The sequence below is a fragment of the Pagrus major genome, chromosome 2 (genome assembly GCF_040436345.1).
Source record: "Pagrus major chromosome 2, Pma_NU_1.0".
Classification (NCBI taxonomy): domain Eukaryota; kingdom Metazoa; phylum Chordata; class Actinopteri; order Spariformes; family Sparidae; genus Pagrus; species Pagrus major.
This window is the reverse complement of record NC_133216.1, coordinates 3,800,253-3,815,553: the sequence shown is the minus strand read 5'-3', so window position 1 is coordinate 3,815,553 and position 15,301 is coordinate 3,800,253. Positions and strand designations below refer to the sequence as shown.

Below are 15,301 nucleotides of genomic sequence, written 5' to 3'. Positions count from 1 at the left end.
TCATCAGGTTTGTTAAACCTGTTAAAAGAAAACATTGAAAAACAAGAAGACAGTTAAAAAAACAAAAAAGGAAAGTCAAGTAAAATCAGGAAAGTATGTTTTGGAGAAATCACTGACTCAGTCGAGCTGATTTTGGGTAGACTGTTTCTGACAAAGAGAAAAGAAAATTGTTGTATGTGTAAAAGATGGACACATTGTTCTTCTTAGATTCTTACTGCAAGTAGGTCAAAAATGCAATGTTTGGTCTGAGATGACGCCAGACGACCGGTCATGTTTATTCATTTTGATTCAGCTTACAAAACAGCCTCACAACCACGGCAGATAGAAAACTGAATCAACTGAGGTAATAAAAATACAGAAAACAGTTTTAGCTGGTTGATCATGTATCAACTTTATTTAAATACTTTGACAACCTCACCTACAGTGTACAGTTAGAAAACTCCACTCCTCCAAAGACAGGATACTGGTCAAATTTACAGAGCAGGAAAAAAAAAACTAACTTATAAAACAACAAAGCCATGAAGGAAAGAACAAATCAACAATAAGTTTCACACTTCCTATAGCTGAAACTCAGCCTCCTAACAGGCTTTTTCATGACCTGGCAGGAGGGAGTTAAGGTGATTTTTTTTTGTTAGTTTGAATCTTTATACACAAAACCAAATAAAAAATACGTCTTTCTCGTCTTTTCACACTGTCACAGGCTGCCAACGTCCCACTAATCTTGTAGTAGTGAGTGATAATCACATATTCCTGGCATATAAAATGATTCAGTTCAAAAAATGTAAAGTGAGGAAGTATATTTACCCAAGTATAAAAAAATAAATTAAAATGATCAACATTTATACACAAGACGGTCTGTTGTACAATCTTAACCTTCTGGAAGTGAAAAACTTATATGAGCTCCTCGACAGTGACCCCACGTTTAAAGATTTTCAAACAAGCCGACCAATGACATCACTTGCTTATCCTCACCCTGATTCAGACACTGTACAAAATTCTGACGAACTGTTTACTCTGAGGGGAAGAAACTAAGAAGGGAGGTTCGGAAGAAAATATTTAAACATTTGAAACTGTTAATCCGTCCTCCGTTTCCACTATGCAGTGTGCACTTCTTAATTTTTAATCTGTGCAGTAGTGTAAACACCTATAATGCACAGATCACTGCAAGATTCATGCATTAACTGAATTTTAGGTCCAAGTCTAGTTTATGATTGTCACACTGTCACCAGCCACTGGAGCCAACAGCTGATAAGTTTATGCTGCGAGGCTGCAAAATATTCTGTTTTACCAAACAATCGCAGAAATCTGCAGTGTTGTCCTGTTAGTTCTCCTTTGATTCTTAACTGACAGTTAATAAAAACAAAACTAAAAGCTAAAGGCTTGATGAACTCGAACTGTCCTATTTTGATCAAGGTGAAAAAGGGCTTGGAACCTTTGAAATCAAGTTTTCAGCAGATGCTATGGCTCACCACCATCCAGCTAAAATCTGCTGCTTGAGAGGGACATGGGGGTCTGTTTTACATCTCTTCCACCTTAAAGAAGCTGTCATTTATAAACTAAAGGCTCTCCATTTGCAAAAACTGATAAAAAAAAAAAAGTGTTCATGTGAAAACTGACTAATGGGGGGAAAGGAACAATAGTGGACTAGTGGTTAGAGAGGCAGTACTGAGAGGTCACAGGTCATAAAGTTACCTGTTGTGGGTAAGAGCTAAATACATGAAATGAAACAGTATATGAACAGGTGGAGGAGCTACAGACATTAAAAACATTAATACAGCCCTCAGAGGACAAACTGACAGTGCAAAGAAGTAGAAAAATAAATACTAAAAAAAACAGAATATAGATTTACGTTTAGGTATTTGTTTCTGCGGACATGGTGACTCATAATGACAAAATGAATGCAATGGTTTGACAAAAATGAACAGTTTGTTAAAGGAGGTTAAAGAGGACAGTGATGCAAAGGCAGTGATAAAGAGGGGGATTTGTTTCTGATGGGCAACAGTGTTGAAGGAGTTCCCTCAGTGCTATGCATTTGATTACAAAAACACCACAAATAAGTAATATCTTGTTGGAAAAAATTTAGATGTCTCCCATCTTGTCATGTGTTGCCAAGAGCGTTGTCAACTTTGACTGCCCAAAAAAACAAACACGCAAACGGTTTAAAGATGAGGAGAAACTGTAGAAAAGCACTGAGCAGAGGAGCTGAAATGAAAAAAAGATGAAGCTAAAATGTTCATAGAAATGTGTTCTTGCTGCTGTCTGAATAACTGTTTTCATTAAGCATTGAGATGAAGAGAATACATTTATTTATACATCAATACGTCTGTTTAAAATAGAGCTTTAGAGATTTAACTTTAAACCCTTCCCATAACCCAAAAGTCTTTTATAGAATCTTAATCTGCAACAATGCGGTGTGTGTGTGTGTGTGTGTGTGTGTGTGTGTGTGTGTGTGTGAGTGAGAGAGAGAGAGAGAAATATGTCCTGTGACATCAGTTTGTTCACAAAAGTTTGTCTTCTTAACCAGTCTTGCAAGCAGTTGCCTCAGTGCGCTTTACTTTCTCTTCACTGATCTGCTCAGTGTCCAAAAATGTTATAACGAGCCAACAGCTGAGCTTTTGGTTAATGTTCGGGGGGTCACTGGCAGAAGGGGGAGGCTGTGGGGTCAAAGCCTTTGAAAACCTCCTTCAGCGAGGCGTTGTCCTGCTCTGTGGTTGCCTGCTCAGACTGCACCGGGCTGTTGCCTCCAAAGGGGCTACCCGTCCCACCTGGTTTGCCCGCCTGCTTCACAACACCAAACAGAGAGGAAACTGGTAGGTTGTGGACTCCAGCGGGCCCCTGATCCCCAGCAGCTCCAGGAGCACCCTGACCTCCAGCTGCGGCTGCTCCGGCTGCAGCTGGCCCTCCCTGAGCTGTTGAGTTAGGCGAGGGTGCAGGCTTGGGCCTGGGCCTGTTATAGCTGTTGTATCGATCAGTCCCCTGCTCTGAACTTTTCTCTGGCTCTGGTTGGTCCAACGCAGACTTCCGAACAAACAGGGGCTCCTTTGACTTGGGTTTAGTCGTTGTGGGCTCACTGGGCTTGGACTCTGTGCTGGCTGAGTTGGGGGAGTTGTTAGAGCCACTGCTGGTACCAGGGCTGCCTGGTTTGTTAGTCCGAGGGTCATACAGACTAATGCTGCTTAGGACGCTGGCTCCCCCTGGTGCCCCAGCTCCCACACCGCGTCCTGCCCCACCTGAGGAGAGCAGCCTGGGGTCGTAGGGTGCAATGGTAGGAGGAGAGGAGCTAGATGTTGTTGCTGGAGAGGTAGAGGAGGCAGGAGGAGGAGTGGGATCGGATGGTTGCTTCAATGCAGACTTCTGAGGCTGGAGACGGGGGTCTGTGGGGACTTTACGGGCAACACGGGGGTCTACCGGCTTTTCTGCAGGTGCAGGAGGCACGGGGGGAGGTGCGCCCAGCAGAGCCACAGGGGCCGCAGGGGGGGGTAAGAGAGGAGGGGAGGGAGTCTGGGACGGACTGGAGTTGACAGTCTTCAGGATACGAGACAGCAGCTCAAAGTCTGGGAGGGAGGAGGTGGAGGATGAGGGAGCAGGGGGGTCCGAGGAGGGAGGAGGCTGTACAGGGGGAGGCTGTGAGTGAGGGAGTGATGTGTTGTGTTGCTGCTGCTGCTGAGCACGAGACAGACGGGGGTCTATGGAGGATACAGAAGGGATGCCTGGTGGGAGTGGAAGGAGGTCCTGCTTGGGGATAGGGAGGGGAAGGAGATCTTCAGGCGACCAGGTGATGGCTTTGGAGAAGGCCGGCATGTGGAGAAGGATATCCTTCTTGATGTGGCTGAACTGTTGCAGCTGCGAGCGAGGGTCTCTCAGAGCCATACCCATGAGCGGGTCCAGAGGAATCGGCACCGGCTTGTCACGCAGAACTCGCTCTGTCTCCTCCTCATCCGCTGCTGGAGCTGTGAGTGGCGGGGGCTTGTAGACCAGAGGAGGCTCTGGTTTAGCAGCAGGGGGTGAGAGGGACGTTGATCCAGCTGATGCAGCAGCTGTAAGCCGGGCTAACCTGGGGTCTGCAGGCGGTCCAGAGGAAGATGGAGCAGGCATAGAGTGGGTGGAGTCGGAGAGTTGAGCTGACTCTGCAGCACGCGCCAGGCGTGGGTCCCGAGCCAAGCGGGGGTCCGCTGGCCGAGCCAGAGCGCCGGCCGGTGAGGCTTTCTGGAGGCGAGGGTCACTTGGAGGGCCATCAGATTTTTGAGGCACCTGTGTCTGTTGACGAAGCGTCTTCAAGATGGAGGTCACACTACCACCGCCATCTTCATCCTCACTGGAGTACCAGTTCCCTGAGTCACCTATGAAAGAACAACAGACGATGATGATTGGGTGTTAACTCCAGAATTCATATTTTGTCGATAACTTTTACACCAGATATGTATTTAATTAACCTTTAAGGATTTTTTAAAATGAGTCATATTTATATAAAATACTACACACCATGTGTGCTTTACATTAATGGGTACAAATATTCATCACGTCTGTATATGTGAAAGTTGTATACAGTCTTAATTTTTCGTGGCATCTTTTTTGTTTTTGAAGTCCTGCTCTATTTTGTTTCATCTTTATCTTTCACTCAATTACTTTTTCCCCCTCTGCTTGTGACTCTTGAACTCCCAAGTGCGGGAACAATTAAGTCGCGTCTTATTACCAAAGAATTTCTAACAGTTTAGAAACAAACAGTTGCAGATGATTTACCTTCAGTGTCTCTACTCTTCTCTGCTCCTCCCTCGGCCATCCTGCGAGCTCTTTCCTCTTCTTCCTGCTGCTTCTGTTGGATCCTCATGAACAGGACACGCTGCGCTGGAGGCAGAAAGTCAGGCACAGAAATCCCTCCCTGATTGGCTGATGCTCCATTAGCAGAGCCATCTTGGCCACCTGACTGATTACCAAATTTCCCTCCTCCTCTCTCGTCCATGCCAGCAAAACCCTGGTAGTTGTCACCTGAGAGGGAAAAGCAAGTGTACTCAGTACAGAAACTCTAACTTTGCAACAATCCCCTACTAACTACAACGTATTATTCTTTCAGTTCTTAATTATTTAGTTTAATCATTGAAATTCACTCTCACCTTCTTGCACCACTCCCTCCATCGCCATACCGTCCTGCTGATTGAAGAAGTTGTTGAAAAAGTTTCCTCCACCCTGAGGAGGACACGGAGGCATAGCACCCCCATGTGGAGGGCCGTCACCTGGTGCAAATCCTCCCATCATGGGCGGTCCACCAGGGCCCATGTTGGGGGGCCCCTGGTTCATCCCAAGGTTGGGGCCCATGTTCTGCATGTCGGGGGACATCATGCCCGGAGGGGCAGGGAACCGGGGTGGAGGGGCACCAGGGGCCCCTTGGGGTCCAGGAGATGAAGCCTGACCCTGGGTACCACTGGGAGTCTGGCTTCTGACAGAAGAAGAAGAGCAGGAGTTAAGATTCAGATCAGAGTGGATCTTAAAAGGTTGAAATCAGGAAGAGTTTAAAAAGTTAGCACTAAATTCACTTTTTTGAGTTACTCATTTTCTACAGATGTGAATATGAAACTATTAGTTTATCCTTCTCTTACCTGACGGCCAGTTTCTGAGCCAGCTGTCCAGTCGGCTGAACTTTAATCTCAAACAATGAGGGGATCTTCTTCCCTGCGCCACCTCCCCCTCCACCACAAGGGGGTGGAGGGCCCATGTGGGGAGGAGGAGGGCAGTTGGGATTTGGGGGCCCACCTTGGAAGGGATTTCCTTCAGGGCCAAGCACAGGGGGACCAACGCAGGGGTTGGGCCCAGGAACAGGCCCTGGTCCTGGGGGACCTTTACTGGGCATGGGCCCCTGGTTAGGTCCAGGAGGTCCCCCAAAGTCACCTGGTGGAGGTCCGCCAAAATCCCCAGCCCCTGTGTTGGCATCTATAGGAACAGGCCGAGGAGGGGTAGGGAGGAGGCCAACTCCAGGAGGAGGTTTGGGTAGAGGGTTGATGCCCTGCTTCTTCAGCTCCTCAACCTCCTTCTCATCCTCCGCTCCAGCTTCTGCATCTTCTGCCAGCATCTAGAAAACATGTCACAAAAATATCCAGTTAAGTTCATCTGAAACATTTTCTCAAGACATTTCCGTAATCAAACATCAAAAATGATAACTCTGACAATTTTTTCAACAACAAGATGTATAATTTGAAAAGTACTTCACCGTATATTAGATCATTAAAGACCCTGAATGTATGTACAACACTTCTGAAAAATGTTTTTCAGAATTGAATACAGTGTTTGAGGACCCTACCTTGTTGAGCAGCTCCTGTGTGTCATCATTGAGTGCTTCATGTGAGAACATGCACTCATCGTTATTGACACAGTTCCCTGTGGTGTGGAACAGCTTACAAGGGAATTCACGTAGCATGGGAGTCAAGGAGAAACATTCACATAGATGCTGGACAGAAAACTCCTCATTTGAATTCTGAGACTAATGCAAACTTATCACATTTTCAGTTAGGTGTAATTAGCTTAATGGAATTTTAAGAGATATACGAACAGGTATATATCAGTATACACTTGTACTTATAAAGAGTCTCTTTGTGTGGTCACTAGTGAAGGATATCATGCATGTAAGGACAGTGGTCAGCTCTGGCACAAAATCCAGTGATGTAGAACTTGCACAGCTCCTTCTTCTTGGGCAGCTCAATGTCGTGGCTGAAGTTGCAGTGGTCCCCCTGGAGAGGAAAAAAGGTCATAATGAAATGTGTGATTCTGACGGCTCATGACTGACAAATGTGAGAGAGTTGCTAAAGTAAAGAAGTGATACATCAAGAAAGGATAAAATAAACAACAAAATGTCAACTATTTTCCTTTGGGGTTTGTTTTTGTATTCTGTTGCCTAATATTAGATGTAGAATGTTGCCTTCGGGATTTTTTGGCAGCTTAAACACACTTTCACACAATCTTTTCATCTTGCTCCAGTTCACTGGGGCCAAAATTTCTTCAAAGTTCTCTTTGAGAGTCATTTCTTTCCAGTTTAACCACATATTAGGCCACAGTGGTCCCTGAGGTCATTAGGCCTTGCAGCTGTTTTAGGATGCTGACCAAAACTGGTTTGCAAACAACTTCAAATTCCAGGCTTTTTGGAGGAATCTGTATCGCATTTGAGTTACCAAAAACATTTCAAATCATTGAAATGTAGCCCAACTTTTGCAATAAAACTATACAAATCTAAAATTACAGTGGATTTTTAATGAGCATAGACAGCTCAGAAGAGCAACTGAACTGTATAAAGGAAAAAAGATCGTTTAAAACATGTAGCATTTAAAGGCTGTGTGATACAGTCCAAACTCTGTCAACATACAAATTTAAAGCAAAAGTAGTGAAAATTAGTGCCATCTTACCCAAGTGCATCTCCCCTCGATATAGTACTTGCAGATGGCCTTTCCTTTCTTATCCTGGTGCTTCTCATTCTGATTCCTTCTCCCGAGTCCTCCTCCATCGCCTCCTCCACCTCCGTCCTAAAATACATACACACAAACCAACACATTAACAAAAGGAGAGAGAAGAGTGTCAAGCAAAAAAAATAACAAAGAAGATTCATATCATTTTATTCCTCAAGTCTAATAAATATAAAGGAATTTGTCCACCCGACTGAGTGAAGCAGCCTTTGCTTATCTGCATTGATTATTTGCAAGAATACACTTTATTATTATCAGATTGGTTTCACAAAAGCCTTACCCCGTTGTCCATGTCGCCGTTGTTGTCGTCATCCATCCCCATGTCACCTCTTCCTCTGCCGCGGTTTCGACCTCTTCCTCCTCTGATCATACCACGCCCTCCTTTACCCCTCCCTCGCCCGCGGCCACCTTTTCCTCCTGGGGCAGAAACAGAAATTGAAGACAGGGGGACATTGAGTTAAATTCTGAGCAACAAAGAGAGTCAACACTGTCAGGTACTGGTATCAAAGTAAATGGTAAGTAGTAAGAAGTCCAAACTCACCTCTGCCTCTGTCTTTGCACTTCTTGTACTGATTGAGTTCTTTTGAGTAGTCATCGTAGTCATCATCCCCCATGTTGTCGTAGTCATCATCTCCATACTGTTATGACAGATTCAAGTGTCACTGACTTGAGGATTCACAAGTATTGTTTCATAACAGATATTCCATGTTTGTCTAACCCAGAATAAACACATACAAATGAGGAAATGACAGCTCAGAGAGTTTTTTGTTCACTGGAATTTTTCCATCTGAAATATGTTTGAATACACAAAATAAAGCAGGAGAATAACAACTTGTTTCATGTACTTTGACCAAAGTAAATGGACAAAGAATTCGAAACCCTCACCTCCATCTCTTCTCCATAGCCGTCTCCATCGTCATTGTCTCCTCCCATCTTTCCTCCTCCTCCTCCACCTCCACCTCGACCTCCTCTTCCTCTGCTTCCCCCTCTTCCTCTCCTCCCTCCCCTCATTCCTCCTCGACCTCTCTGGTTCTTCATACGACCTTTACCGCCTGCAGAGACACAAAGACCAAGTTGGTTATTGTATCTGTGGAATTTTTAATGTTAAGAAACGTTTGCAAATAAGTTCCTTTGTCTGTCCACAACTATGCAAACTATTCAGTAAAACAGCAAGCTCAAGATAATGAGTCTATTTTTCTACTTTAACAGCTTTAGCCTGACTGCCATGTACACACCTCTACCGCGGCCACCTCCTCCCTCCTTGGCTTTGCGGTACTGGTTGAGCTCCTTGGTGAAGTCGTCATATTCTTCGTCGCCCATCTCCTCTTCTTCCTCTCCTTCATAATTGTCCTCTTCATAGTCATCGTAGCCTCCGTAGCTCTGCTTGTCCATTTTCATATAGCTGCCTTTCTTTGAGCCACCGTAGCCCCCATGAGACTAGAGACAGGTAAACATATAAGGTGATTTTACTTTCCACAAAAATGAACAATATGATATTGTTTAAGTTCACCTGATGTGTCAGGACTGCTGATATATAGCACTTAAAAAATAATCTAATTAAGATGCATATGTAAAGATTCTTGAGACTTACAGGAGGGGGGTACTGTGGACTGTACTCTCTGTACTTCACCCTCTTCTCACTGGGACTGTAGTCAGAGTCATCGCTGAAGTCCGAGTGGTCATCATCAGAGGATGCATGACGCTGAGGGAGTGCAAAACAGAGAGATATATTCAGAAAAGAGTTGGTAGAGATACACTGACACACGGTCATTTTATAGATTAAGACAGATGGCTGCACATAACTAGATGGGTCTATTTCTGCTCCAGAGTTGTCAACGTTCATACTTTGTGTTTGGATTTGCGTTTCTTCTTCGACCTCCTCTTCTCCCTCTCTCGCTCCTTCTCTTTCTTCCTCTTTCTCTTGCGACGGTGGGCTCTCTCATCGTCCGAATTGCTGCTGCCGTGGCGCTCCCGGCTTCGCCGTCGCCGCTCCTCAGTCCCTTCCCCTGCTGCTTCACCTCCTCCGCCTGCTTCATCGCCCCCATCTCCAGCTCCTACTGCTGCGGACGTACCTCCACCCGTTTCTTCCTGCTCCACATCTCCCCCATCATCTTCCAATTCTCCCTCCTCCAGCTCTCCATCCTCCGGCCTGTATATGTAAAGAACGCACATGGAGAGAAGTTACATATCTCATCTTTTACTAGGCTGTGGGTCAGTCTGACAGCCTCAAGTTTTAGGACACAAATCTATAAATGATGAATGTATAACAAAATAAATAAAAAATTGACATTTAGTGGTTTGTTTCAGCTGTCGCAGATGAATCTCATGGAAAACAAGTACAGAGGCTTTGTAGGGTTGACTAAAATCTAACATCAGACGTCACTGTAAAAGGCGCATTATTTGCATTTGTCAAGGTGTTTACGAAAGCAATTTTCTTAAGAGGATTCAACAAACATTTTGCCATTTTAAATCTATCAAATCAATGAAAACGGTAGATGTGGTTTGATGGCGTTGCGACGTAGCATGGGACCATGGGAGTTGTTGTCTTCAATGTTGTACAACCACCCCTGCTGATGAAAATCTATTTGCTTTGACCTGATCAGAAATGTTCATGGACGAGGTAATGTAAGAAAGTTTCATTCCAGGTTTAGCCATGTTCGTAGACTTCCTTGCTCACTCTTTGACATAGCATCTGTTTCCCCACTCGTTATGGTGACAGGCGACCAAATGAAACGCACCGTTACCTTGAATAAAATTATGGATTTCTGAGTTTGTTGGAAACATTCGCGATAGCCACTCAACAAAATATATAGCAAAGGTCAAGTCAGTTTGAGACATTATAATGCAGACATGTTACATATCATATCTTTAACATAACTGCGACCCTGAGCCATAACTTGGGCTAAAAAATAGTTAGGATATAAATACTGTAAGAGCTAATGTGAGAAAATATCTTTTAACTTTTATTGTAAAGAAAGAAAATTAACTAGGTAAAAATGTGTGGCCTTGTGCCCACTTACAATGTGCGATTGTTAGCCCCTTTTGCTTTCTGTCATGAAGATTTCTGACACTAAACAGCAGTATCAGGCTATGTATTTTATATTTTAAGAGAGCACTGGTTTGACTATGTATTACTGGTGTAACACGGGCATAACATACACATTTGTGTTTTTTTAATGTGTGCCTGTGACTCTGCCAGGTGTATTTACACAGCTCCTCTATTTCTCACAGGTGTTAGCCTGTTTAATCTATTGGTGAATACATTTGGACAGATGCCTCTACTTCACATATAAGTGTACACAAAAATGAAACATGGAATCACTTAAAACTGACCTCTCAAGACATTAAGCAACTGTCAATGTCATCAGTCAAACAAGCTGCCATAGGAAAATAAGTCAAGTTATCTAATGGAGAGTACTATACAGTAAGTTCTGCACACGTCACTATTTCACATGCATAGTCAACTTCTCAAGACACAACATCATAAACACCTTTCTAGACAGATTTAACCACACCATATAAAACTCTGCACAAGTGTATATGGATTTTTTTTTGCTCCTGTTTTAAATGGTGAGAAAACAAAACTCCTCCAGCAAAAAAAAGTACTATTTGGGTTTTAGAGTTCAAACTCCTCAAACCCCTAAAATGCCCATAGCCTGGGGGGAAGGCAGAATTATTCATGTGCTGTTCCTGTCGTTCACTACCAGGGAGGACCCTCACATGAGCCAACATGAGCAAAACCATGAGATCCTAATTGACATGGATCACATGAAGGCCTCCTCCTGCAGCGACTGGTGGCTGAGGGGAGGGTTAGAGTGCAGGCAACACACAGTGAGGACAAGTGGAAGGGAGAACATGGCTTTGAAAAGCTCAACAGCAATGGAGAGAAAGGTAACACATCCTCTCTAGGGAAATCTCTTCAGCTGCCATTAATCCAAATTTCAAAAACACTGATGATAATGACATTAAAACTGATAATATTAGCCACTCTCAGAAGGCCAGTTTTATCCAAGCACAAGATCCCATCCAACTACTGACCATACACATTCCTGACATAGTTAGACTGGTCTTTGTTTGTCTGCCATTTTCACTGGCAACTATGTGATATGATTTATGGAAAGGGCAAGAGCAGGGGTGAACATTTAGTCAAGAGATGTATCTGAAGAGATGTAATATTTGACACTGCCTATTTGAATAATTCAATCCTGGCTCTCCCACAAAGGCCCACACCCAAAGTAGGCTGACAAGTACTGTCTGCAGGAGCCTGGGAGTGAGGCCAGAGGCCACTCCACTTTTCCATTGCCTTACAATGTTTGACTACTCAAAGACTGGTTTTGTCCTTCGAAGCGCATACAGTGTGAACTGAGACAAGGCAGGTGGGGAGTTTAGTCGACCTGCTGTGAAGCAAAATGTCAACTGCGCTCTACGTGTACCAAAACCCCACCACATCCTCAGCATGTCAGCTTCATGTGGGGAGAGCGGATAACCGGCCTTGATAATCTGAGCTGTGTCACGAATAAAGTGTTCATCAGATTCAGAAACTAGATTCCACCTAACAGCGCTCCCAGTGAATGCTACACATTAGTGGGTTTAAATCCCGTCAACAAAACAAAAACAGATTCTAAAAGTACACAACTTTGTAAAATCATTATTTCTGAACATAGTATCACAATGTGAGGTTAAAGACACTACAGAGACAGAAACTATCAGCACAATGCTCCAAGGGGTAAGTTTACCAAGTTATCTGGATAAATGTGCTAAATAAACCCCGGAGATATCTTCCTTCGTCAGTCCTTGTTCCAGATTTGAGGGAGCGCCAGGTTTTATGCAGCAAAGTTAACCAAATAATTAGGTAATCTAATTTAATATTTACACTGGGCCCTCGTATTACACACTGGAGCTGCTCCAAGGACAGAACCCTGTCATCTGGAGCACAACCCTGAATAAACAACAAAATTGGTCCTCATATTTGAGCTAATTTGATTTTGCTCTGACCAAAAGCCATAACAAAATCCCAAACTTGCTATACTCACCTTGAAAATAGTTTCTCAGTTTCTTTTACCATTTGTCCTCACTCAATCTATGCAAAGTAGCCTCAAAAGTATTAATATATACAGATTATGCACTGTTTTGGCAAATATTGGCTCAATGCAAAAGTTCAGTATCAGATACCAACAACTCTTTTTCTATTTTACTCAAACACAGCCTCAAATACTTTGCTAACCTCTCACAGGTCCTTTGTCCTGCACCAGCCATTGGCTTTCATACAACACCACAAACAGGGGTATCATCTCAGCAGCCAAGTCACTCCTCTACCTCACTACTGACATATGCCATGAAGCTGGCCCGTTACTCAAAACCTGTGTGACCGGGGCACACGGACCTGCAACAAGGAAAACTCCCCTAACACAGTGGAGGGCTCTATCTAACAGGGATTTGGCTGTATTATGGAAGCAGGTTGCTGTGGAAAGGGAGTGGCGGGGATTCACTATGGGCAGAAGCTGATGGCCTCGCTGGCCTGTCCATATTATACAAACATCACCTGCTGCCAACAATGTGCCAGCGAGGAGGACAACTTTCAGTACAAACTTCTCTCTCTCAGCCAAGAAATTAAGAGTTAACTCAAGAGTTAATGTAGTTTACCAACACAAACATATGCTTACTTATCTGTGAAGAGGAAAGACAGCTACTAACTTAAAAAGTTATTGATTAAACCCTACCAAGGTGTCAATATACTGCTGACAACCAAAACAGTAAAAACCAGGTCTGTCGTCCATGTAAACTCTGCCAATCAATCTTCCACAAATTTCCATCAACACTGTAGCCAGCTGATGCTCAAACTTCTCCACACACCTACTTAGCAGACAACTGTGCAAAGTTCAACAGAGAACAAGATTATTCTGGTCTATTAAAGATGGTTGAATTAAAGGATTTACCATGCATTATGGTACATTATTAGCTCAGCCGAGTCCATAAACTTCATTAAGTCTATAAGCAAAGGGGCATGATTAAAATGGGGAATACTTACTGTGAGAGGTTTTCTTCACATTTTGCACTCAAAACCATTGAAAAAGGTTTTTCGCTAACCTTTTTGGGACACTAGTGGGGTCTGTGAGTTTTGGATTTGGGGCCAAACTGGGTAACATACAGCAAATTTGCCAACTGGGGGGACTGTGGAAAAAGGGAGCTTTGTGTTTGACTTGAAACACTTCTGGGATGCTTTGCAGACGTTTTGCACATTTTGGGGGGGACTTTTGTGGATGTTTGGGGACGAGTCAGTGTGGGCACGACTGTGAATAATAAGTGTTATGTTAGACACAAATATCCATGACCGACAAAGCAGCACAAACGCGTTTTAAAAAAAGCTAGCAAATGTAACGGGGAACAACACGGATTAGTCGATAACTTTCAAAAAAACAATACTTTGAATATAGTTATCATTAAAAGACATGAGTGGAAGAAAAAGCAATCGTTAAAGTGTGCTCGGAAGTCAAAATAAGCGTTGTTCCCAGTGCTATTTAGGCAGAAAGACGATGACTTGAGTAGAAATGAAAAGTGCGTAGAGCACGACAAGTTGCTTCACGTTGGCAACACGATTAGCGTTAGCTACACTGGATTAAACGGATGATAAAATAGTTTAATAGCCCATACTGATCAAATAACATTCATCAATCTGGTCTGACAGTGTTAGTTACCGCTAAATTTAATTCGATAATGCAGCTATTGGGATTGCCAATGAATAGCAAATTACTATTAACAAAACCATTAGCCATTAGCCTAGCCTCCCTCTTGCCAACTGTGCTACTTGGTCACATTAGCCAACAAGCTAACACTGCTAAATTAGCCTGAAGGTAGGCCCGTCGTTAGCAAAAAGACAATTGTTTTGGACTTTTCGCATCAGTTGCATTACAATAATTATCACACCCACACAATTAATTGAATTAACGTAAATTAGTAAAAAACTGCTCTTCACAATGGGAACATAATTAACCGCGGCTTTATAACCGTTGAATTTGCTGAGAATGGCGGTGAAAGTATGATTGATCAGCTGTTTCGACCTCGTCTTTTTTTCTTCAGACAAGTTGGCTTGAGTCGATTGATCGTTGATTGTGACAACGTAACAAAAAATTAAGGGAAATAACGTTATCCCAGGTGATATTTGGCCTCCCAGTTGGCGTTGTCGTGTCAACATGGCGTTCTTTACCTCTGTACTCGTTTTCCAGAAAAGGCGAGTTTAATCCCACTGACAGAAAAAGAAAAAGAAACCCCGGGCTTTTTGTGTAAAAGCACAGGACAAATAAATAATTTCATTTAAATATGACTGTAGAATTACTCGACCTTTCGTCAGTCAGGAGACTGTTGTGTTCGTGGTTGGTAGTTGGGGAGTTTGGATGGACAGTCATGCTTTCCACAGCCATTTCCTCTAGCTAACGTTACGTTACATTGAGGTGCAAAAAAGTACAACTCGACACTGGAATCTACTGGCTTATGCGTCACTTCACTAGGATCTACTTGTTTTGATTATTAGGAAGAGTTTCTGTTCATAGTAGGCAATTCTCCACTACAGTTGTAAGAGAAATATGATGAAAGTGAGTCCTGACGTTCTCCGTCCTACTGTAGCGATGTGAAATGACGACTGGTGAACTTAAAATGGCCGACGGTCTTCTCCAAGGAGAAAGGGGGCGGGATTCTCCGAGAGTGACGTCACGACGAATAACGTTCCTGTACGCGTCTCACGGAAATTACCGAGCGGGGAAGGCGGAGGGTGAAACCAGCCCCCGAGTTTGACTCGCAGGTGCACTTGCAGACCAAATAGTGATTACAGCGTATTCGAGTAATTACAGCGTAATTAGGCA

General features: G+C 43.6%; 1 protein-coding gene across 2 annotated transcripts; it reads right to left on the bottom strand.

The window, feature by feature from the left end:
- Positions 1 to 365: 365 nt before the first annotated feature.
- Positions 366 to 15,047, bottom strand: zc3h4 (zinc finger CCCH-type containing 4). 2 transcript variants are annotated; one of them, XM_073483753.1, is made up of 14 exons: positions 14,784 to 15,047; positions 9,291 to 9,594; positions 9,037 to 9,147; positions 8,681 to 8,882; positions 8,331 to 8,497; positions 7,987 to 8,083; positions 7,726 to 7,862; positions 7,389 to 7,505; positions 6,608 to 6,719; positions 6,293 to 6,402; positions 5,595 to 6,064; positions 5,112 to 5,434; positions 4,741 to 4,986; positions 366 to 4,340 (listed from the first exon to the last, which is right to left on the bottom strand). In XM_073483753.1, the coding sequence occupies exons 1-14, from the start codon at positions 14,861 to 14,863 to the stop codon at positions 2,635 to 2,637; spliced, it is 4,182 nt and encodes a 1,393-aa protein (XP_073339854.1). In that variant the 5' UTR covers positions 14,864 to 15,047; the 3' UTR covers positions 366 to 2,634. The 2 variants fall into 2 exon arrangements, with proteins under 2 accessions (XP_073339854.1, XP_073339863.1); XM_073483762.1 differs by having other exon boundaries at positions 5,112 to 5,431.
- Positions 15,048 to 15,301: the final 254 nt, after the last annotated feature.